This window comes from Aspergillus pseudodeflectus (genome assembly GCF_044049435.1).
Source record: "Aspergillus pseudodeflectus strain CBS 756.74 chromosome Unknown BJX68scaffold_123, whole genome shotgun sequence".
Classification (NCBI taxonomy): domain Eukaryota; kingdom Fungi; phylum Ascomycota; class Eurotiomycetes; order Eurotiales; family Aspergillaceae; genus Aspergillus; species Aspergillus pseudodeflectus.
Genome location: NW_027263899.1, coordinates 9,764 through 33,463, shown reverse-complemented (window position 1 = coordinate 33,463; position 23,700 = coordinate 9,764). Strand labels below are relative to the sequence as shown.

At 47.1% G+C, this 23,700-nt stretch overlaps 6 protein-coding genes across 6 annotated transcripts; 4 read left to right on the top strand and 2 right to left on the bottom strand.

Annotated features, from left to right (window-relative positions):
- Positions 1-1,732: 1,732 nt before the first annotated feature.
- BJX68DRAFT_274695 (uncharacterized protein) lies at positions 1,733-2,954 on the top strand (the record flags this gene model as incomplete). The annotated part of the gene is made up of 2 exons (XM_071047703.1): positions 1,733-2,141; positions 2,194-2,954. 2 exons carry the CDS (start codon positions 1,733-1,735, stop codon positions 2,952-2,954), a joined length of 1,170 nt encoding a protein of 389 aa, XP_070891968.1.
- Positions 2,955-4,139: 1,185 nt separating this feature from the next.
- BJX68DRAFT_260011 (dynamin family protein) lies at positions 4,140-6,461 on the top strand (the record flags this gene model as incomplete). The annotated part of the gene is made up of 6 exons (XM_071043800.1): positions 4,140-4,520; positions 4,600-4,624; positions 4,658-5,163; positions 5,212-5,727; positions 5,766-6,019; positions 6,170-6,461. The coding sequence occupies 6 exons, from the start codon at positions 4,140-4,142 to the stop codon at positions 6,459-6,461; spliced, it is 1,974 nt and encodes a 657-aa protein (XP_070891967.1).
- A 6,695-nt stretch (positions 6,462-13,156) lies between these two features.
- On the top strand, positions 13,157-15,168 carry BJX68DRAFT_251052 (uncharacterized protein). The gene is made up of 5 exons (XM_071042342.1): positions 13,157-13,395; positions 13,457-13,562; positions 13,620-13,891; positions 13,957-15,041; positions 15,093-15,168. The coding sequence occupies exons 3-4, from the start codon at positions 13,791-13,793 to the stop codon at positions 15,035-15,037; spliced, it is 1,182 nt and encodes a 393-aa protein (XP_070891966.1). The 5' UTR covers positions 13,157-13,395; positions 13,457-13,562; positions 13,620-13,790; the 3' UTR covers positions 15,038-15,041; positions 15,093-15,168.
- Positions 15,169-15,925: 757 nt separating this feature from the next.
- On the bottom strand, positions 15,926-16,499 carry BJX68DRAFT_42671 (uncharacterized protein). The gene is made up of 2 exons (XM_071049148.1): positions 16,090-16,499; positions 15,926-16,036 (listed from the first exon to the last, which is right to left on the bottom strand). The coding sequence occupies exons 1-2, from the start codon at positions 16,420-16,422 to the stop codon at positions 15,983-15,985; spliced, it is 387 nt and encodes a 128-aa protein (XP_070891965.1). The 5' UTR covers positions 16,423-16,499; the 3' UTR covers positions 15,926-15,982.
- Positions 16,500-18,050: 1,551 nt separating this feature from the next.
- Positions 18,051-19,412, bottom strand: BJX68DRAFT_274693 (class I SAM-dependent methyltransferase; the record flags this gene model as incomplete). The annotated part of the gene is made up of 5 exons (XM_071047702.1): positions 18,051-18,442; positions 18,503-18,940; positions 18,986-19,026; positions 19,087-19,191; positions 19,257-19,412. The coding sequence occupies 5 exons, from the start codon at positions 19,410-19,412 to the stop codon at positions 18,211-18,213; spliced, it is 972 nt and encodes a 323-aa protein (XP_070891964.1). The 3' UTR covers positions 18,051-18,210.
- A 1,185-nt stretch (positions 19,413-20,597) lies between these two features.
- BJX68DRAFT_251041 (uncharacterized protein) lies at positions 20,598-21,288 on the top strand (the record flags this gene model as incomplete). Its single annotated transcript, XM_071042341.1, has 1 exon — positions 20,598-21,288. A coding segment is annotated over exon 1 (337 nt), but the record flags the coding sequence as incomplete, so codon positions are not given.
- Between the last annotated feature and the right edge of the window lie 2,412 nt (positions 21,289-23,700).

Sequence of the window (23,700 nt, the reverse complement as noted above, 5' to 3'; positions counted from 1 at the left end):
TGTGAACCGCAGCTAATATAACTGCGGGTATAACGTATATGAAGCGGAATATGAGGGTTCAGAACGTGTGTATTGGTTGTAGCTGAACTAATCGCTGGTCTTCACTGCGTGAAGCCCAGCGGCCGCAATACGTGGTTCGTGCGTCACGTGTTCCCAGTAAGCGGGAACTGCGGCGCGCAGGTGCGGTGCCTGAGCGGTGCCGGAGGCACCGCACTGCGGGTGTGCTGTGTACAGGGTCTAACAATATAGTTAACTATATATATATATATATATCTTAACTACTAAAACCTAAAGTTAATAACTACTTCCTAAGTACTTAAGAAGTAATTAGAGATTTAAACTACTCTTTATTTTCTAACTTTAACTTATATAACTCTTACTCTTTCTTTTTAATCTTAATCTACTTTATAAGTAACTTAGTTTTAATACTCTAAATCTTTAACTCCTCTTTGAATTTTCATAGCTTAATATTCTAAGATTAGTCACGTGAATTAGCTATAGTAACTCTGTAAAGACTAACTTAAGAGGTACTAGAAAAGTAGAGGTAAGTACTTAATAAGTAGTTTCCTAGTACTTTATAAGAATTATACTTTAATCTTACCTAGGAACTTCCTTACTGTTACGGAAGGTTGACCTCTCAAGCCTTCCTAAACCTTGGGATCGTCTTGACCTAAGCCCTGACAGTGGATTGACTTACTCGGGTTTGTTCAACGCCCAACTAGTATGGAGACTAGTCACGGTCGGGGTTGGCTAAGGTAGAATGAAGCAAGGCCAGCCTTCACCACGTATAATGAAGCCTGTCAAGAAGTACTAGACGAAGTGTTATCGCAAGAGTCTTGAATCAGAATAGTCTGAAGGTAGCACTTAGAATAACAATGGTATTAATCACGAAGCACAAGTAAGACTAAATACAGGTGGGTAATGAGTGTCCTTATATATCCTTTGTGCCTGACTGCCATCCTGACTACCATCTACCATGGCAGTTCGATGGTCGTTTAGTAGTTACTGCCCTCCATGGTCTGCCAAGACATGGCAGTTAGCAGTGTAGTCCTTAGGTCGTGGGCGCTTAGCTCCTAGGTGAGTCGTGTCATACAACAGCATGGATTCACATGTGGTCACCCACCATACTACTAACCTACCGGCGACTGGCTTAAGCGGTGGCCAGAAGTCAGGTGGGTGCCGCCCGGGTGAGATTAGGGTGAGGCCGCTTTACGGTCGCGCGACTTGGGTGGGACGCGCGTGAGCTGGGTGAGTGCGCAATAGACAAGGGTGAGCTTCTCACCTTGTGCTCGCGGGTCTCACGACTGCCATGCTTGATCAGTCTTGCAGACGAGAAACTGGATGTTCGACCAGAACCTTTGATGCAAGAAGCTTCGACGGAAGGGTTCAAGTGTGCTTACAAATATCAAATCAGGATACTTGAAAGTAAATGTAGTTAAGGAGAGCTCGTCAAGGAAACACGGCCATTGATAACTAGGGAATTCTATCCCCTAGGTTACTTCCAGCTCGAGCCCAGGCATCTGCGAGAAAAACTGAATATCCATGTTGGCAGTTTTATAGCTTGTGGTTGTCAGCAAGCTGACGTTCATTGTAACTCTAGTGAGGACTTGACACCCAAAAGACGAAAGCGAATTCTCCAGAGGCTCTTCGGCCGTTTGCGGAAGCTGGCTGATATATAATGTTCGACCTTTATTCTCTCTTGCACTCGCAAATCTAACCCCTTGTCCTTGAGATGGCGCACAGCGACCCTGATGAAAGGCTAGTTTACCTAGCGTGCCAACACATTTTTCGTGGCCCTAACTCCATGGTCCGCAAACGGAAGCAAGTGATGAGCTTGATCCAACGGAACCAGCCTGCCCTAACAGATATTCTCCGAGAATATAATATCGACCGCACATGCAACGTTGCCAAGAGGCTTCTTGATGACGAAATTTTCCACTCAAACTTACGGGCGAAGATCCGATTTCCCGAGCTGTTCGACGTGTCACCTGCTCAGAGTGCTGAGCGAGAAGCATCGGAAGCAGAGGCAGCAAGAGACGAAGCGAATACATTAAGGGAGATTTCAGAAAAGGAAGGTTCAAGAGACATTATAATCAAATCCCAGACGCAACCAACAATTGAGGAAAAGGAAGAACTTGCCGGTTAGTATTTCTGAAAGAAAACCTATGGTTATTTGCTAATATATACTGTTAGCTTCTAAGACAAGGATTGGTACAGATAACTCAACTCTGAGTCTTTACCCTGTGTACATACACTACCGAAGCCAACATATCATCACAACCAGTATTCAGAGATTAGTGGAAGAAGGTTGCTTCACATATGCTCAAAGGCACCTTCCTCAACTCTTGGTCAAGAATGGCTGGGACTGCCCAGAGGCAGTGGAACTTACTGAGTGGATTAAGTTTCTTTCCCAATATTCTTGTGAGCTGGTTACTACAAAGAAGCCTCTAGACGAGTTATTCAGCAACCTTCGTGCATTAAGGCACTCTGCTGTTCACCGACTGCGAAAGACTGCTGTTGGGGTGGAACGTCTGGCAGAGAACGCACAGCTTTTTCTCGAGACGTTAGATGAGGTTGATCGTGCAGAGAGAGTCTCCAGGCTACGCAGGGAGTTGAAAACAGCGATCGAGGAACTTCAGCGAAACAAGGACCTTCTTGAAGGAAGATATCTTGCTGAGATAAAGGAAATCCAGAATGAACGCGCTGCTCTAGACAGGCGGGAACAAGATGCAATCCAAATGATGGTGCATGGCGACCAGCAATGTCTGAACGATATCGATGAAAATCTTGAAAAAGTGGTTCATTATTTTAACCTAAAGGTCCCGACCAAAGAAGTAGGTAAGGGAAAAGAGAGAATACCAGAAGAGTGCCCGGAGCTATCTAATTCAGACGAGGAGTTTGTGGAGAGCGTGGTAGCTGTGAATTGTGATGACTGTCCATCAGAACACTTGTGAAGGGCCAAAATAGGTTAGATGAAAGGCTGAGGGTCTAGCAGATCGTTCTTCTCTATTTTATGTGCCCTTTCTCAATAATAGTCCACGTTTCGCAACCCCTTAGTGCCAGGCCCTAGATTATCCGAAGGCCAATAAACAGATCAACGAGGTCATTAGAGGCCACTGCAAGATGACGACCGTGTACATCGCGACATGGTTTGTAGAAACCGCATTTTCCCTCTCGACACACGAAATACAGACCACGTGAAACCTTCTTATGAAGTCCAGCCACCTGTCGCTTGCTTGGAGTATCACAATGGCATAGTGGATTTGAGGGATCATTGCCTCGCTCGTCGATGAAGCATAAAAACTTATCACAAGGACGGCACTTCCAGTAAGGGCGGCCAGCGTTTCCATTGTGGTTGGACCGTCGAGTTTTCCCTTTGGTGCCCCTGCGGTAGCAGATGTGGCAGGTTGGAGCGACGTTGGGAGCTGGGAGAAGCTCTGTAACACGAGCACTTGAAAGGTCAAAGGATAAAGTACGCTATGATTATCTTTAGTAATATAGTCTATCCACATATCAGTGAGACATACCGTCATAGTTGAGTCGCTTGGTGTTGACGAAGGCTTAACGGGTAACAGATGGATGGAGGTATGTAGGACTGGAAAATGTTTGACTCTAGCAACGATCTATGCATAATTTTGCTACTGTTAAGAGTTTTGAGGGAGGAGATAGATATTTCCGAGTCCAAGAAAGCAACGCTTTATGTCTTTCCGCCACCCCTCTCCAAGGTATTAATAATAAGGGGAAGATTAATGTTCTCAACCAACCTATATAGGGCTAACCCATGCAGGAATGTTGTGTAACCTAACATAAAATTTGTTCCTAGGTCAAAAAAGGAAGTTACTTTGGTTGAGAGAAAGTAAATCAGTCAGATTGCTGGTTAGAGCTGGGAGGAATCCTTGAGCTGATTTGGGTAGGCCTTCGAATACCTGAAGCCGCAAGGGCTCGCAAAGGCCTACATACTGTGTAACCGAGTTATCAGCTTGCAGGGGGAAAACCATTCCATAGAATTCGTGTAAGCATTCCGAAAGCCCCGATCATAAAACACAGGACTAGTATAAAGGCAAGACAATCTGCTCGTATTGCCTTATTAAATCATATTCAATTCCCAGCCAAGAGTGGACAACTTATTAGGCGCCAAAATGGCTCCCACAGAGTCAAATCCGAGCCCAAGGCTTGCGGATCCTGCGTTATTGGAGAAGATTGACAAGCTTTTTGCCTATAACATCGGCGAATATATCAGTCTACCACAGCTGGTGGTAGTTGGTGAACAATCCAGTGGGAAGAGTTCTGTTCTTGAAGGTCTAACAAAAATGGCTTTCCCACGTGACAGCGGATTATGCACACGATACGCAACGCAGATTCTTTTCAGGAGAAATCTGCAGATGACAGGTCGAAAGATTACCGCGTCTATAGTGCCAGGCCCAGGTGCAACACCAGAGCGAAAGAGACTCTTACGGGATTGGCATGCGAACGACCTGCAAACTCTTGATACTCATTCATTTACACAAATGATGGCGGAGGTTAGTTCAGCGCAGGGAATTAAGACAACGGATATTGACAGCATAGGTACAAAAACTGATGGGTCTATTAGTAATAGAGGGTGACGGTTTGCCAGCCTTCTCGAGTGACATCCTGCGACTAGAGATTTAGGGTCCAGATGAAGAGCATCTTAGCGTCATTGACGTACCTGGTACCTTTGAAAACACGAAACCTGGGGTGACCACAAAGGAAGATAAAGCTATGATTGATAACTTGGTTCTCAATTATATGAATAATCCGCGTTCGATCATACTTGCGGTAATCCCCGCTAATGTGGATGTTGCGACCCAGAAAGTGGATCAGACGGCTAGGGATATTGACCCGGATGGGTTAAGAACACTACGAGTTCTCACGAAGCCAGACCTTGTGGACAAAGGTGCCGAGCAGACCGTGGTCAGCCTCGTCAATGGCAGTGGCTCCCAGTCCGAGCTCGGATGGGTCCTTGTGCGGAACTTGGGTCATAGTGAACTCCAAGAGGGGACAGTGGACCGAGATGAAGCGGAAAAAGCTTTTTCTTATAGCAGTCCGTGGAGTGCTGTTGACCCACAAAAGTTTGGGATTCAAGCGCTTAAGACCCGGCTTCAAGAGTTGCTCACCTCAAACGTGCGACGGGAATTCCTATCCGTAAGCGCCCTACCTTGTCCCTAAACCCAGTGCCTAATAGATGTGCAGGTTCGGAATGAAGTTAGTAGTAAGCTCAAAGCTGCTAAGAATGCCATGCGCTCTCTCGGTGCGGAACGTGAAGAGCCTGGGCAGCAAAGAACGTACCTCCTGGACATCGTCACGCGCTTTCAGCGAATCACTCAGAATGCGCTCGCCACAAATTATGGGATTAGCGACGAATTCGACAGATACCCCGAGCTGAGACTGGCAGCACTGGTGGTGACTCGAGATTCAAAATTTGGCGAAGACATGGCTGCTTATGGTCACAAGCACGAATTTGATTCGGAGAAACATCGCATCAAAATCCCAGATGAGAATGAGTCGGCGGATAACATGTCTCATCCCTTGACCGAGGAGGCGGATCACGAAGAGCAGCAGACCATCCAGACTAGAAAACTTACTACCTGTCCCGAATTAGAGGAGGTGATACCGGAACAGATCCCCGTCACTTATCCCGTTAAAGGGGAAATAGAGCCGTGGATTAAGGGCTTGTATCTTAGCTCTAGAGGCTTTGAGATTGGAACAGTTAGTCCGACTTGTCTACCGGCACTCATGAAACTCAGTCTTCGAGCTGGCCCGCCATTGCCCATGGTTATATCGCCGACGTGATAACTATGGTCCATAAGTTCGTCCTTCGAGCCCTCGAACTGGCATGCCCTGAACCGAAGGTTTGCACGAGACTACTTACGGTGACTACGGATGACCTTCTAGCGAAGTACTCGCGCGCTCTCGACCAAGTTGATTTTATTCTTCACGTTGAACGTATGGGCAGGCCGAACACGCAGAATAAACACCTCGCCGAGAACTTGCATACACGGTACGCAGAACGCCTTGGAAACTTGATACTGATTTAGTTGCTCATATATATTCTCAACAGGGATGAGGAACAAAATAAAACTTCGCTAGACATCGCCACTCTCTGCAAGGATAGAGCTTTTCAATCCGAGATGCCTTCCAACGTTCAGAGCTCAGGTAGCTATGTGGACCGGAAAGTCCTAGAACTTCACAATACCCTCAAGGCATATTATGAAGTAGCGCTCGACCGATTCGTAGATACTGTTTGTATGCAGGCAGCTGATTTTTTCTTGGTGACGGGTGAAGAGTCACCGATGTCATTATTCTCGTCATCTTTCGTGAGTGGTCTGACCGAAGAACAGTTAGAAGAGATCGCTGGGGAGGACGTGGGACTTAAAAGGAGGAGGACACAGCTAAAGAAGGAGATCCAAGAGCTAGAGATGGGAAGAAGGATTTTAGTCTAGCTTATGTATCCTCGAAGCCTTCACTCTTCTTAAAGCCTGCTATCGTCGGCACCGCTGACGTTGGAACCTAGTTCTTTGTCTCGTTCAACAAAGAAACTTGGTCTTGGCGCGTGAAGAGAACGCGTTTCTGGACCAAACTAGGGAACCTATCAGTCAACTAAGCCAGATCGTGGCTCCAGAGGGCAGTCAAAGTCGGAAAATCACCTCCCATCCGACTCATCCGTGGTGCGAGGCACTGTGGGATTTTGAGAGAAATACACATAGGACAAACTTGGCCATCTAATGAAGACCCATGCTATCCTTCCACTCAGAGGAAGATTTTGATAGTGCTGGGGAGGTAACCGCGAATTTAAGCAATATTACGAACGTGTAGCAATTGACCCTGCTCTCAATATGATCCGGATTTCTGAAGAGTTTTACATCTCCGAATGGTATGTCTGCTGAGCCCCGGACTATCAGGATAACAGTTCTCATCATGGTCTTCTCACTTCGGGTGCCATAGTCTTCTTGCACAAAACCACTGAAGGCTTTTTCTCCAAGTCCAGAGACTAATCCTCATTGGGTCTCCAGGGCGTCGGTTGGGTCCGTTGGATACGTGCATAGGCCGGAGACGAGGAAGCCGCTGCTAGCCTGAGTCGCGATGCAGGTGTCCAGACATGTTCCATCCGCGTGATCCTACGGACAAACTTCACGGTTTGATGGACCAGCTGGACAATTTTTTGGATTCTGTAGAGCTCTGAGTCCGCATGCCTGGCTCCCTTGCTCCAGCCGTGGACTCAATGAGCATTGGCAGACGCAAGCTCACGAAACCGTGGCCATCCAAGTCAGAAGCTTCTTCATGTGAGCACGGGCGTTTCTCCTGCATACCAATCGCTGGACTTTTTGGGCCTGGCATTTTTGATTGGCACGCTCTAGCCGCTGGCTAATTTTGGACGATTGGCGTGGTGGCTCGCCCAACCACAGCGCGTCCTCCCGTAGTAAGCAGCAAGTCAAGATTCGGTGGGCACTGGCTCGACCACACCCTGGCTCTGAGATAGGTGCTTGCAGAGAAGCCCAAAAAACCTGCCAACTTTTCCAAAAAAAAAAAAAAAGAAGAAGAAAAGAAAACTAAAAAACTGGTTGTCACTTACAGACCTCTGAGCAACTGGCTTTTGCACCGAAGACGAATAAAGCAGGGGCGCCACTACATCACTTTCAAGTAGTCCGGCTCTATGGCGGCAACTAACCGGGCAAAGCAACTTCGTCTTGTGGGCTTGCATCTTCTCAATCGCCTCAAACCTTCCTGTGCGATGCTGAACCGCTGCGGGGATGACTTTAACCTGACTTTCGGCTTCACTACTATCCTGAACCCAACATATCTCCTACTCGCCGTTGTCGCTGGAATGTAGCGCTCAGTTGTGGAGGTGGAGCCTAAAATAATCGGGGACTCTGAAAGTGATGATTGACTATATGGCTAATTTGTTTTCAAAAGACTATGTAACATGGCTCTCATTCTCCAGAAAATATTCGTCGCATCCTGTCATTGTCCTCGAGGTGGTTTCTATGCACCAAGTAAACTCCAGATGTCGACCCTTTCTCATATCACCACCCTCGTGAGTGTCGGGACGAATATTTCAATTTAGCCCGTAATTTAGTCGAATAGTGCACTTGGAGAGACGCTGCACTTCGGCTAGGAAAGTAATCTGCAATTTGGAACCACAGCAATTCCTCTTTTTCCCTCAGCTGGACCAGCAAAGCATTCTCATCAGATGAGTATGGGACTTTGCTCCCTGAAATATCCTTCGATGGAGTAGAGACTCTACTGAATGAGCATCCGGAACAAAGGTAAAGTAGTATGTTGGTTTTGGACCTGAATCAGAATCGATGCTGAGAAAGGCACCCCCACGGATTGCACTTGGACTAGGGAGGGTTGAAGCAAGGATAGCCAACCAAGCACTTTCCGTGAAAGGAATAGTTTACTCTGGTCAGTCAGACACCCTGCTGGCCACCTCCGACTGGCTCGCTTTCCACCATCCTAGGATGCTGGAACGCCCAGCTAGCATAGTAGAATGTCCAGAGCCACGGCTATAAGAATCCCTACCCCTCCCTTCTTTTGCTCAAGTCTCACCTACAGTAATAACCGATTCTTCATTCAAGCTCACTTTCCTCAACCATGTTGTCAAATAATGTTGATTCGTCCGATCTAATCCTAGAAATCAGGGATGAGCTCATCGCGCTCCTGGAGCGTTTTGTGCATCTTATTACTTCCCACGCAGCCATTGATCTTCAAGAGACGCCCAAGGTACGCTAGTTCACTGAAAATTAGGAACATACTAAGTGCGACATAAGTTTCAAACAATACTTCACGAACTTTGCGAGGCAAGCCCAGATGTTGCACGAGCCATTATAGGAACCATTTAAGAGAGAAACAAGCCAGTCCCACCTGAATAGCAGGTCAACGCGAGCACTACCCTCTTAAAATAAAAATGGAAGCTAGACCAAGATCCCCCTTATCATCCATCAAAGTCTACCAGGATTAGCAGATCTTCCGCATACCTTGCGAAATCTAGTCCCACTGCTGACTGTCGCGGTCTGGAAACAGAAAGACCGATCATGGAGGATGATAAAGCTCTTCTAACAGTCACTATAACAAGCGAGGACATGCCACTAATAGAGACTCCAACATCACGCGGGCCCGAAAAGACCCTACCAGATGCTGAATCAATGCCGCCCGCCAGAAAGACCCTAGATGCAGGATAGATTAAGGAAAAGTCCTTCCCTTAACCTAAGGTCTACCAAGAAAAAGTACTAGTATCAGCTGAGAGCTCTAGTTCATCCTGTCAACCCCCAACAGACTCCTCTATAGAGGCATCGCCTGTCCGGGACTTGATTATTGAGGCTGCTCGGACTCTCTACCAACTCAGCCAACACCAGGACGGCGTCCAAAAGGCTATACACAAACGAATTCTTCGGTCATTATATAGCACTCAGCCGGAGGCACTAGCCGCATCTACGAGTAACACGTGGTCTGATGGTTCGATATGGGTACAAGTACTTGAGATGGGATCCTCTCAGCAACGTCGTGTTAACTATTCTTAATATACTGGAGTACATGGGGGCCTGGGAATGGTATGATAGCCAAGTATAACTGGCCCAAAGGACGATCTCCACCAAGATGGGTCAGCCCGTGGATCATCGAGGAGCTGTAATCCATGTGCTGAATGAGATGCAGACCACTCAAAGGAGTGTGGAAGACCAGGGAAGGTGAATTAGCGGGGTTAGAACGGTTGCGTTGAACCAAAGTGAAGCAGGCCACGAGCTTCTAGGCAGTCCGGTCAGCCTTGCTGAGAGTGACCAGCGCCAGATGGAGGAAACTAATCAGCATGTAACTTAGCAGAGGCCAAAAGCAAAGCACGAAGCTGACTAAAAACCTAGGATTTGGGATACTATTCAGTAAAAAAATCTAGTAAGGCTAGCATTATTTTAATATTTCTAAATCTGCTAATAAAAGCCAGGGAATATACTAAGATGAGTATGAGGCATCTAGACGACCTTATTAATTCTATCCAAGCAGACCCCCAACACATGAGGCTCCTTCAGATCCTTGGCCTCTAACTAGAGCGCCTTGTAAGCAGTGGCTGGCCCGACTTTCGTGATTTTATTACCCGTCTAGTAGGCGGGGGGCTGATTTCAGAAGACGAGGCTCGGGAATTACGAACTACCTTCCCATTAGAGGACGTAAGTAACCCGAATTATAAGTATCAGCACGGCTTGAATACTAAACTGAACCAGGAAGCTCTTCCCGCTGGCAAACTAGATACTGCCATCGACCAGTTGGTTGAAGGGGTCAAGGCCACACCTTGTTATTCCCAGCTAATAGCTTTCTCTATACTGACCGCGGCTTACTTCCTTTGAGCTACGCACCTTTGGCGTCCCTCCCTGAACGACAAGAAGATGGAATATTTGTCCGTGAGGAATGGATAATTCGCAATGGACAGCTACTGATTTGGCTTTGTTGTGAATTCAAGGGGAAGAAGGGCGGAATGAGGCTGTATTGGCTACACGGACGTAGCCTACTAAGGGACAGATGCCAATTGATAACCTGTATAACTTCCTAAACCGTAGGTTGCTCTCTTAATGATAGATACACGATTGTGGGACACATTTCTCAGGGGTCCGCGGTCCGAGACGGCAAGCGGCCAAGCCGCTAGGAATCACGTGGTCTCATACTTTCGTATCAGGCTTCCGCCAGACTATCGGGCAACATGTGTGGCTACCAATGGCAACAGTGTGGTTCTTGGACACATTTCAGGCCGCATGACATTTTTGTCGTTGAAATGACGTGTCTCTTATGATAATCTTGAAACTCTTACTTTGTAGAAAGAGGGCCTGAGAGCTGTGATCCCTATATACTTGCTGTTTTGGTCGTTTTCGAATAAGACAAGGAGGCAGCTGCTCTAAGCGGGCCATCACGAGTTGCAGCCGTGCCTTGGAGTTTAAAGTTTCGTTGCGGTCCCGCTGGTGACCGTTTATGTTGGCTCTGTGTTTGGAGGCATGGTCGGAACAAGGCTACTTGAATAGAAGTAGATTCGTGGAGAAGCCGCAGGGTGTGGTTTCTATAGCGCAATCCGAGAGGCGGCACTTGAGAAGAGAAATTGGAGCGGAAAAGAGTGGGTGAGGCGTACGTGTGGGACGCATCCAACGAACTAGATCGACTGGAATGACTCAGAGTAGAAGATTAGTCAGCGCCTTCAGCGCCTTCAGTGCACACATCTCTATTGATTAACTAATATCTGGACCCCATTTTCGCACCTCGATGCCCATCTGCCAACCGATGATTTCCGTGTCGTCATCGTCGCATAATTTAATGAATTTGGCGATAACTGAAAGGCGCCGAGAGATATCTTATTCGAGGACTTGTTCATTAACTAACTTATCTTCAGCCGCCCTTGTTGAGCCATCGGCTCAAAGTCTGTCGCTGCGATCTAAAATGTCAACCTTGTTTTAAACGTGTGCATCCTGTGGCAATGAAACACCCGGCGTGCTGTTCTGTTCAGACAAATGTCGCCTTGCCGCTTCACTGGCTCGAAGCGTGACCTTTGATCGTGGTCGGGTTCCTTACCCTGGGGCAGATGGAATTCAGCGTGGATGGAGTCACTGTTATCTCCAACTTGGAGCCCATGATTGATGCCAGGAAATGATATTGATGCCATGGTGAATTCAAGCACCTTGCGTGTGGCTACGAGCTGAAAGGCGGGGCGTGTCCTCAGCCGCTTCATCACGTGGCTCCAAACGCTGAGTCAGGAGCTGCTTCCGTTTTGGGTGGGGCAACTGCCGCACCGAGGAACGGACCGATCTGATCCAGTAATTGCAGATCCAGCGAGGCCCACGATAAATAGCCAAATCTTTCCAGAGAAGAACATGCTTTGATCTCATCGCTTGAAACAACATTGGCCCATAAGCAGTGACCGCTGTGTCCTCCACTAATGACTGTCAGGCTGACTGAGTGACACCTTTACTAAATCTTCTTTACATGTGCTAGAGTGTTCTACGTGTTCATGGGAGAGAGTCTCATGTGAGAGACGATGCGGGTTTGCGAGGCTGACGGCCTGACGCTTGGCAGGTAGAACGTGGCTAGGCTGATGGTGCGTTGAGGGTCGGCTTCCCACCACGATAACATCCGTTCTAATTGGATCATGTTAGGTATGTTTGAGAAATCTATTAAGGTGCAGGCGGGCGGGAGCAAGTTGTGAGTGCTGTAACGGTCTCAACATGATTAATTACGCGCCGTGGCGTAGGCCGTCCTATTGTGAGTGAGCATAGGCGCTGCCTGGGACAAGAGACAACCAGAACTAATGGATACTTTTAGGATAAGGATAAGGGCTCAGCCACTCGCTACCTCTAGAAGTATTAAGATTCAACTTATTTGATACATTGTCCATCGCTGTAGGTCTGGTCTGTGAGGCAAGCGCTATGGGCAGTGGTCAACAAAAGAACGTCCAGCTGCGTGGCTTGTTGGAGTGTTGATACTATAGAATATTAAGAGGGGTGTCTTTACAAGCACTGCCCATTTATTATCAATTATACTGTCACTGTAGTTGGCCCCTGTTCAGTGGCTGGAGTGCGGAGCAAGCACTTTCAGACTTAAAATACACAATTCATGTATAGCCTGTTTGATAATGTAAATTTGTACCACAGTAGCCAAGGCTAATCCCTCATAGTAAGCGCCGCATATGAGTGGAATCATGAACTTTAGCCACTTCAATGTACATTTTATTGGCAAGGCTCTCTTGTTCTTGGCCCCCTCCCACCCCAAACAGTGCATTAGTCCCCCACCAGGCTCTATGGCGTCAAAAAAACCAAAATTGCCCCGTGACGTGGCACCAGATGATGAGCGTGCGGGGGCATCTATGTCAGATAAGCGCCGATGTCTCGGGCTTGTCAGAATAAATTCTGGCTGATTTACTTCTTGGTTGCTTGCTCCCTCCACCTACCGCCAGGCAAATGATTTAGTTGTGAGCAGCTTCTGACTTTTCCTTGTCGCCATGTCTTTCGGCTTTAGCCCGGGAGATTTTATGCTGCTGGTCAGAGGAATCGCGAGATTAACTGAAATATTGAGAGGCGGTGCTGTTGAGGGATATGAGCGGTGCTGTGATACGTTCCGTCGGTTCTCCCTGGTCGCCCAGGCTCTCGATGGGGTTTCCCTCGCCAACCCGACGCTCGACCTACTCCTCCAAGAGGCTCGAAGGGGAATATTCGAGACCCTGAGTACATTCTTTCGTTCAATAAATCGGTTCAAGAAGTATCTAGGACCCAACCGGAATGCAAATCGGTTCCTCGGTGCCATAAAGAAAGTTCACTGGTCCCAGCATGTTGGAGAACTGGATCAGCTTCACAAAGACCTCGATACCTATTTGAGAACGATAGACTTTTGCAACAATCTGGACAATTTGAGGTAGGTAGTATGTCTGTCTTCCCCAACATTGGCATTTTTTAACAATGGGATTATCCGCTAGTCGTAACAACATTCCACGCCGCCTGCCACTGGAGCCGTTGTTTACCTTTGAGGATGCCGACCGCCAGATACGTCGCTTGTCCTTTCGCGATGTACCATCATGGTCGGTAAGTCATCTCTCTCCACAATGTGGACGGCACGAATGGAATCTGACGGAGAAAAAGGCACTGCACGAGTTCCTGCTCAACGTATGGTCGACATCCAGGCGTGGTCATACCTCCATAGTGAGAGGGGAGTATCTACTCTTTAATGCAACCACGAACGAAGAGCTACTCCCAAGGAGTCCTTGTGCAAAAGCTCTGCAGGATTTTGTCGCCACGGGCCAAAAGATCGAGATGAGCGTCATCTTCCCTTTGACGAACACACAATATACCGAATGTGGGAGATGCGCTAGACACTACCCAGGAAATAGCATCCAATCGCCGATATTAACCTGGTACGCTATCGCATATTGTATTGATTGTATATATACACATCATGTCTGACTGAACGATGTAGCAGCAAATGCGGGTTCTGGATGCACCTACGCGACTCTTATCCCAACGAGCCTGACCATATCACAGCACTGGCCCTGAGAGACATCGCTCGGCAAGACATATTGGGATTCATGAAACCATTCCAGAGCACCATTCACCAGGACGCTCTCTACAGCAAGAACCTGACTCGCACGGAGGTTGAACGGCAGGTCGACCAACGTTTGCGGAATAGTATCCCACGGGACGGGACAAGGAGAGCATCGAGTATCCGCGACTTTCGACGCGTGACGCTATGCCAGGTGCAATGGCCGAGCAGCAGGCAGTGTTTAATAAGCCGAGACGCCTGGAAATCTGTGGATGCCACGATGGGTAATGTCAGACAGTGTCTGGACGTAATAGCTGCTGGTTCTGGCCTTGCGTTTGATGCCGTCGCCAGGATGATTGGAGGGCGATTCGGGCGAGTGACCCCAGACCATGATGTCTATCTCCGACCAATCTGGGATATTTACCGTGAACGAAGGCCAGAGGCAGCCGAACTAGAGGCAAAGGGTCGTCTTCTTGCGATATACGCTCGGTCTGCTGGGAGGTTCGACACGGCGTATCATGCGTCGGTTGTCAGCATCAGATGCTTCTTGTGGATAATAGCAGTGATTCTAAACCTCGAGGCGAGAGTGCTCGTTGGGGTTTCGAAGCTTCTTTCTCAAATATGCCCTGAGCCTCGAGGACAAGCTGACCCACCAATCATTATGAAGCTTATTAGCCCCTTGTGGGTTCCGCATGCGATCATAGGTCGCTTCACATTCGACCTTGTTGCCGATGCGAAGGATCTCATTCTTCCAGACGAACCTCTCTACCACTTTGCGATCATATATCGCGTGCTTGCGAGCTCCAGGGCTCTTAGCCTAACTTTTCTCAAGGATGGGAACCTGGATGGTTACCATCTAAACCTCACACCACCAGTCTATTTCAATACCTCGATATTCACAAGCGATGCAGTGATTTCTCGATGGCGAAATACCTACCGACAGCAGCTGCAGAAGGTATTTGGGGAGAGCTTCGCTTCCATGTCCCAAGAGTTAGTCGGGTGGTGCACACCACGTATTTAATATGGTGATTATAGACTTTCGTCCTTCCTTGATAACATTCCACTAACGAACGCAGTGCTCATCTCTATACCGCTGTCGCTGTCGGACACCCTTACTAACCCAAGGAATGATAAGATGACGCTGTGATGGATTTCTTTCTTTCTTTCTTTCTTTCTTGTGAATACATTTAAACAAGAGATGCTATTATATAAACTATATACTTTCTATATCTATTTTTGAGTTTTATGTGAGAGACCAAACGAGACTAGAGGTTAAAAATGTAAAGCTAGCTGTGGTCTATACACAGGTTACTACGCAGACTTGGAGCTGCTGGTTGCAGCACAACAGAGGTATCTGACTGCCAAGCACACATTTGCTGAGGGCTGGCCAATCACGCAAGGTGCACAGAGATGATAGAGTGAGATGTTCATCTGTAGTACTAAGGTATGCCCTTGAGGTCCCGAGTATTCTCTAGGTTCAGAAGTATGAGCCAGTTCGATATAAAAGGTACTAATGTAATGGCCGGACGAGATCTATTTCCTGCTGCCCCACGCAAACGCCTTCCACATTCTTAAAAACACATTTACTTCCCTGCCGTTCTGACTACGTAAATCTAGCATAATGCTAAATTCTCCCCTTTGTCTGAGCCTTTCCTGTACAGCATATGCAAGCATGCTGTGATGCTCATTGGCTGGATATACGAGATTTCTGCTCCTGTATGCGTTTCGTACTTGGTCTTGGCGCGTGAATAATTGAGGTTTCTGGATCAAACTAGAAGAGATGTCAAATCGGGTTCTTAAGGATTACTCACTTTTTAAGATGTTAATGGAGTGTAGACAGCTTTACCTGGGCGATGATAACCTTCCGCGCTGTCATGGATCGCAAACTGGTCATCGTTTACGTTATTTCCTCACGCTCATGGGATGTTTTGTGGTCCTTGGCTGTGAATGTCAAGAGCCCTTGCTATTATACATGATGCCCAGAGGCCAAGACAACTTGCACTCTGCATAAAGGACTTGGCTTCGTACAATCAGCCGAGCTGTTGACAAAATGGTGACTCTTCGGAATATTACCATTTGTAAATTATTCTTGTTGGCAAAGTAATCATCACATGTAATGCAGAGGCGGTGGTGAGCAACATCGTGTTCTTGAAGTTTCTCGAAGGAGTTATGATAAAGCTTGCAATCGGGACAAAAGTAATGAGATTCCTCCAAGTGATTCTGAAGCGCTAGAGAACTCTCAAAATCCTGTGTGCCAGGACACTTCGGACAGATATGATGCGTGTGGGAATCTTGTAGATGAGAATTTCTGGCTTGGATCGAATCGAACACCCGGCAGCACCTTGCGCACCTGTGCATACAGAGCCGTTTGAGAATTAAAAATCCTTTCGCAAATAGTGCATTCATAGTTCACACCATCAAAGGCAAGATACGGGCCTAGGTCCATATTTGATTCTGATGACTCTGATGATGGATTGTCCGACGTTGCCCCGCTCTCAAATAGCACCCGATGGATGTTGGGCGTCAGCAACTTTAGCGCTGTAGTAGTACAACTATAGGTCAAAAGTCTGTGCACACCCTAAAATATATAGTTCACCCACCAACTCCCAATATCGATAATTCAACAACCACAACGAATTAAGAATTCCTAATACATGCAAATTGAAGCTATTCAATATTTCGTGTACCAGCCGCGCGCTCGAATTACTGCCTCAATCCGGCGAGGCATGAAATCGATCAAACCGTCAATCGAGGCCTGGGGGATGGCCCACAAAGCTTCTTGAATTGCTTCATGGAAGTTCTTCCAGTCAGTCTGAGCCCTTCCTTCCTCAAAAAGAAAGGGATGAAGCTTTAGAAGAGTCCTCTTTAGCATATTCCAGACGTGCTCGATCGGGTTTAAATCTGGTGAATGTGGAGGCCATTCAACAACCCAAATCCCATGAGATTCAAACCACTCCTGCGTCCTCTCTGCAGTATGAGTCTGGGCGTTATCTTGCTGGAATATGAAGCCAGGCTTGTAGTTTTCAATAAGACCTTCCTCGAGCGCCCAGATGTAACTATTCGCGCTATATCCCTGCTTTTTAGCCTCAGGGTCCCTCTCCATAACCACCAACTTCGACCGGCCACCACGCCAGATAGAAACCCAAACCATCTGCGATATAGGCTTCCCATGAACCTCAAGATTCACTAGATCCTCCCTAAAGCCCTCTTTTTGATAGCGAAAGACAAATTGGACTCCATGGGAGGCCTTCCGTTGGACGCTGCATTCATCGGAGAAGGTCCAGCGCTTCCAAAGCTTATATTTCCACCACAACTTCGCAAATTTGTATCGGTTCTTCGCTGATTCTTTCGATAAAGGTATTCTCTTCTTTGACTTCCACTTCCTAATATGGTATCGCTTCAGAACCCGCTTAATTGTTGAGCTAGAGAGAGAATCAGGTGTGCCGGCAGCGATGGCCCTCCAGCTCAACGTTGGAAATCTACGTACCGTCTGGTATATATATCTTGCAGTTGATTGGCTAACCTTCAACGGCCTTCCCGTTCTAGGCCTAGTTTCGAGTGCTGTTGTGGTAATCCAGCGGTTTTTGGTATTATACACCACGCGCCTGGAAACGCGAAACTCAGTCGCGATTTTAGTTGGCGATTTAACAGCGGTCAGGGCGTATATAATAGCTGTGCGAGTTTCCTTTGAAAGTTCACCTCCAGGCCTTCGATTTCCGCTTATTTCGGTGCCAAAAGCTCTCATTTTGGTGGAGTTGTTGGTGGTTGAAGTTGTTGTCGAAGTTTAGTTCCACGGTCGCGGGAAGTGCACAAACTTTTGACCCACGTTGGGTATACAGTAGGATATTAATGGCCTGATATCAAGTGATTTGCGCGTGACTGGGTCTTTTTAAAATAGTGAGAGAAGTGATGCTCGGCGAATGGGGTCTTTAGCCTCCTGAATTCTGGTTTCAGTCTCATATGCTTGAGATTGAAAGGTTGTTGGGGTACATGACAGGGACTTGGCACTAGGTCTGATGGAAGCAGGGAACAAGCACAAGGTTCGCCTACACTGCTATAGATGAATGTACACGCGCCGTGATCTGGGAAACGTTGACGTACTTTTTAACTTATGCTAATAGAGACAGATGGCCAAAGTAGGTTATAGATCATGTTAATGTACCCTCGTCACATGTCACTAAAGCGTTGAATTCTTTACAAATTTTCAGAATTCAGACACGGTTTTCGCCCATAGACAACTGTGACTGGCTGGTAGAGGTGGCGCTGTTCATCTCTTATAGTAGAACGTATCCGCTCTATAAAAGCCTGGGCCGCATCGTAGGGCCATGCCATGGTTGACGTCAAATAGCGAAGAAATATGTCTTCGACAGCCTGGAGAAGCCGAAGTTGATTTAGTCGGCCTAGCTCGCGCAGTCGAGGATCTATGCTCCATTTGTGTGGCTGGCATTAGTTACGACTTATAAACATAAATCATCTGGTGACGAACCCGCTAATAGGCCATTTGTAAGACCTTGTAGTAATGTCTTGGAAGCTACTACCCTCTAGCAGCTGTGCGCTTTCACGCCAGATCGAGAAACTCCTGCCAGATACCTGCTCAACCTGCGCAATTGTCTGCTCCCATGATGCGTAGATAGACCCCAAACTGGTATCATCGTCCCATGTGGGCGTAACCGAATGCTCAACAACTTCTATGTAGCCACCAGGTCGTAGGGAGGCCCAACATTGTTGGAGAAACGCATCCCAATCAGGTATTGAGCCGAACATCTCGCGGACATAGATCAAGTCGAATTGTTCCGAGTCATACGTCCATGGCAAGGTCACATCATCTATTTCGAATGTACAGGCAGGAGGGACAAAAGTGGGCTGGATGGGCGAAAGATCCAACCCAGTAACTCTGGCGGCTGGGAACTCATCGGCGACATCTCTATGATATATTAGCGTCACAATCTGCACAGCAATGGTCACATACATCGCCCAGATCCCGGTACCAGTTCCTATATCGAGTATTGCCTGCCAGAGATGAAACTTTGTTATATTTCACGGATTAAAAGCAAAATGAGGGGTAAATACCTGTGGGTTTACTACCGGCGCCAGAAACAGACGTTCGTCAAAGGTTATACAATACATGCGGTGTGCTAGTGCCTGTAGGCTCTGAGCTTGTTCATCGTTTGGTCCCTAAGAGGTATTGATCATGATTAGCATTGGATCTTAACGCCGCTTGTTAGGGGATTCCTGCAAACCCAGTATGCGCTGTCGTGGCAAGCATGGTAGCGTCGCCCATGCTCAAACCTGTAGTCGAGCATTGAAAGCGACAAGCTCTCAGTCGCATCTTCGGGGCTTTCGGCGTATGCAGAGTCGACATCAGTAGCATATTGCTCTGGATGAGCGGGTATCATTTCAATCAAATCCGCTTGAACAGGTGGCTCCGGCGTGGTGGACGAGTCTGACCGGGGAAGCAATGGCGGAAGCAGTTCAGAGATGAAGTTTGCGTCCATACTCTCGACGTCAAGTGCCGGAGAAGAAACATGCTATAATATTCCATCTGAGTTGACTTGAAATAGGATTTGTGCTTGTCTTTATGCTTTTCATGTCCGTGATGGATCCGAGTTCTTTGTCTAGTTCAACAAAGAAACTCGATCTTGGCGTATGTCAAGCTGGAAATGGGGGGAAGCTAAGCCAAATCGGATTCTAGGGGCAATCAACTAAGAAAATAATCTGCCAGCCGACTTTGCTGTGGCACGAAAGGTGCTTCGGGTCGCTTGAGAGGAAGACCAAACAGCGCAGTTCTTGGTTGGCCATGACTTCGAAGCCCATGTTATCCTCTTGAAAGAGATGTTGATCTTGCTAGCCAAAAGTGGCCTTCTCGGGCTGACCATCACGTGCTTGATACTGCAAACACAACAAACAGCGGATTCAATTTGGAGCGATTGCACGCGATCAAACCCGTCCACCTGTCGGAGTTGGAATTTCCTCATCAATAATTGCCTCTGCAGTAGACTACTCAGCGGGAAGAGCAGCGACCTAGGCGATCACATAGAGGTCGGAAATATTGAAGGCGTCTGGCAAACGCCCTGACGGTGCATGAGGCTGTGAGACAGGGGGTGGAAAGGATAGGCTGTGCTAAATGATCAAAGGCACAGGAGCTGTGAAGAAGCCGCATTGAAAAATGTCAGCTGAGCCTGAGCGCTGATCACAGACCCACAGGCTTCAAACGGCCAAGAATTAAGCCTTGTCCGAGATCTTTTCGAAGCGTGAGCCGAGTTTCATGTGCCTAGATAAAAAGGCTATTTACTGATACTGTATGGGTGGGCGGTTCTTTAAATTCTGTGGATCTCTGACTCCATATCTTGCTGGCTCCCTTGCTCCAAGCGTGCAGCCTAATCAGCGCCGAAGGCTGGAAGCTCTCAAAACCCTGGCCTTTCGAATCAGACACTTCGTGCGGGCAGGGCGTTTACAGACACCCTCCTGCACACCAATGACTGTTCAGGCTTTTGCTGGACGCGTTGGCTTAGGCATCGTTGATTGGCACGCTTTAGCCGCTCACCTGCCTAATTTTAGACCACTGGTGTGACGGCTTGTCCAACCACAACGGGTTTTACCCGCAGTGAGTAGGAAGGTAAGATTAGGCAGCGGCTCGACCACGCCAGGCATCTGAGATGGGTTGATTCAAGGCTGAACGCTGGTCAGATCATCGTGGTTGAAATCCCCACTGCCATCCTCAAAAGACGGAGACAGCTATTCTAAATCGATTTTGATTTTCTTCACCCAAATACTTTTGGGCAGTCTTCCTTGCCCAAGATGGAAAGCGCTGCACAAGTCATTATGGTGATTTTGCTGCTTGGGTTGGGGTTTATTATAATTCGCTCGAGCGCCAGGCGGAGATCACCCTTGATCCCAGAGACACCGCGCAGCAAAAGTTCTCCGGAGCAAGAGATTGAGATTGACCAAAATTCCACTTCGCAATTCTTGCCGGTCCCTGCAAGTACCGACCCTCCTATTACAGAGCAGAATGGTTTCCCCTCCCCCTTCAACCAGTCTACACTATTTGTGCCCCAGCAAGCGATCCTTCCTTCTAAGAAATCTACGGACTATATAATCAGCTGGATCTGCGCCATAGTAACAGAATACGCAGTAGCGTAAGAATTTCTTGAAGAAGAGCATGAGGCACTAGACTTTGTGTCACTAGATGACACTAATTATTACATACTAGGTAGAATTAGGGAATATAATGTTATTATCACTATCTTACCTGATGGTGAATATGGAACCGCTGCCGCGGCTATGGTAGCCACGAATATGCAGAATAGCTTCCCTAACGTTTGAATCGGGCTACTGGTTGGCATTGGTGGCGGTGTCCTAAGTGAGAGGCATGACATTCACCTGGGTGATATTATGATTAGTGCACCCCGCGACGGTAAAGGTGATGTATTCCAGTATGATTTTGGTAAGACAATACAGAGTCGTTCCTTCCAACATACTTGGTTTCTAAATCAGCCTCTAACAGCTCTCTATACTGCACTAACAGGACTACAAGCTTAGTACAAGAGAAGGGGGCACTATATTAAGAGCACAATTAACGGCATTCTAAACCAGAACCCAGGGCTTCAACAAGAGTATAGGCGGCTACCAGGAAACACTGATACCCTATTCAGAGCTGAAGTAATCTATAATAAAAAAGGCTATGCGGAATTCTGTGCTAGTAATCCATTAAATATTATCCAGCGGCGCGCGTGAACTATAAACGAACTAAACCCAGCTATTTACTATAGGCTTATTGCTTCTGTAAATCAAGTAATAAAGGATATATTAGTACGTGATCAGCTAGCAGCTAAGAATAACATCCTTTATTTTAAAATAGAGGCTGTAGGGTTAATGAATCAGTTTCCTTGTGTCACAGCGGGTGCCTTAGGCAGCTCCGACAGGAGGCCGCGCGACCGCCGCTCGGGATCCGACCCGATTAGGCCTAACCCCTTTGGGCCAAATCCCGAATGACTCTCTTGGCATCGCTGTACATAAAAGACCTATGCAATCGCTAGTCTTCCTGATCCCCAGCGATTCGTTTCTGAATCAATTAGCTTACAGCTTCTCCTTCCTCATTCGTACATCCTACGTAGCCTGACGTCTCGTTGCTTGCTGGGACCTCGCCGCGGGTGAAGACCGACTGGCAGCCGCCACCGATCCGACCTCGCCGCTTACACCTTGCCTTATTATTCGTGGTATATATGACTATTCGGACTCGCATAAGAATAAGGAGTGGCAAGGCTTTGTAGTGATAACAGTAGCTATATATACGAGAGATATAATCTACTAGATTCATCTAAGTTTAGTTAATGCTGAGAAGAAGCTTGGTGAAATTCTACTTGGTATTTAAGTCTTTAATAATTATAATATTAATATGTATTAATCCTGTCTCTAGGCCTCCATGATACTATTAAAGAGAACCAGGACTTAGTAAAGCAGACCCTGGATAATATAGAGAAGCAGCTTGAAGCCCAGAATATATTCACCAAAGAGAGAATATCTAATAAAGAAGAAAAGTGTTATTAGTTATTCCACCTTACTAGTAATAGTAGGGATGATGCCATATATAAGTGGTATAAAAATTGAGTAGAGGAGAGGGTTAATAACACGTGTATATAGTTCCTTCAGCAGGAGAAATTCCAGGAGTGGTTACAAGCTAAGTCCAGCCCTCTGCTAGTTTCCGCGGATCCTGGCTGTGGAAAGTCAGTACTGGCCTAGTACCTAATTAATAGTTACCTACCATAATTAGCTATAATCTGCTACTTCTTCTTTAAAGATAAAGTTCAGGACAGAGTTTAATAAGTACTTTACGCGCTACTTTATCAACTCTTCTCTTAGAAGCCGCATTTAATTAAACATGCCATGCCAGAGTATAGTAAGGATAGGGAAGGTCTAATCAACTTGATAGAATTACTGTGGAAGGTTCTACGAAACATGATCAGAGACCCCTAGTCAAGACTAATAATCATGGTTCTTAATGCCCTGGATGAATGCAGTGAATTAGAGCTCCCAGACCTGACTTGGAATGTGGAGAGTCAATTCCATAGCTAGCAGGGTAAGCTGAAGTATCTCCTAACATACCATCTATATAAGTTAATTATATCTAGATTTGGCAGCTTATTACACATCTTTCCAAACCTTCGTATACCAGGATGTTACGGAGTAGCCCGAGGATCTAGGCCGTCAGCTATGACCCCCGACGGCTCCAACGGAACATCCGTGTATGGGAAAGGCCTTGTTATTGACTTTCTGCTGTAACGCTAGCCTACTACCTTCCTTTCACTTATGTATCGCTATGGGACCCCAATCCCCTTGCTCAGCAAGGTTTAGTCTTGTACAATCCGCACGATTATGGGAACCGCAGATAATATAACTGCGGGTAATATGCATACGAAGCGGAATATGAGGGTTCAGAACGTGTGTATTGGTTGTAGTTGAACTAATCGCTGGTCTTCACTGCGTGAAGCCCAGCGGCCGCAATACGTGGTTCCTGCGTCACGTGTTCCCGGAAAGCGGGAACTGTGGCGCGCAGGTGCGGTGCCTGAGGCACCGCACTACGGGTGTGCTGTATACAGGGTCTAACAGATTAGTATAGTGACTTTATACCTAACCAACTTATTACACATCTCTTACATTAATAGTATTATAAGTAATTCTAGAGTA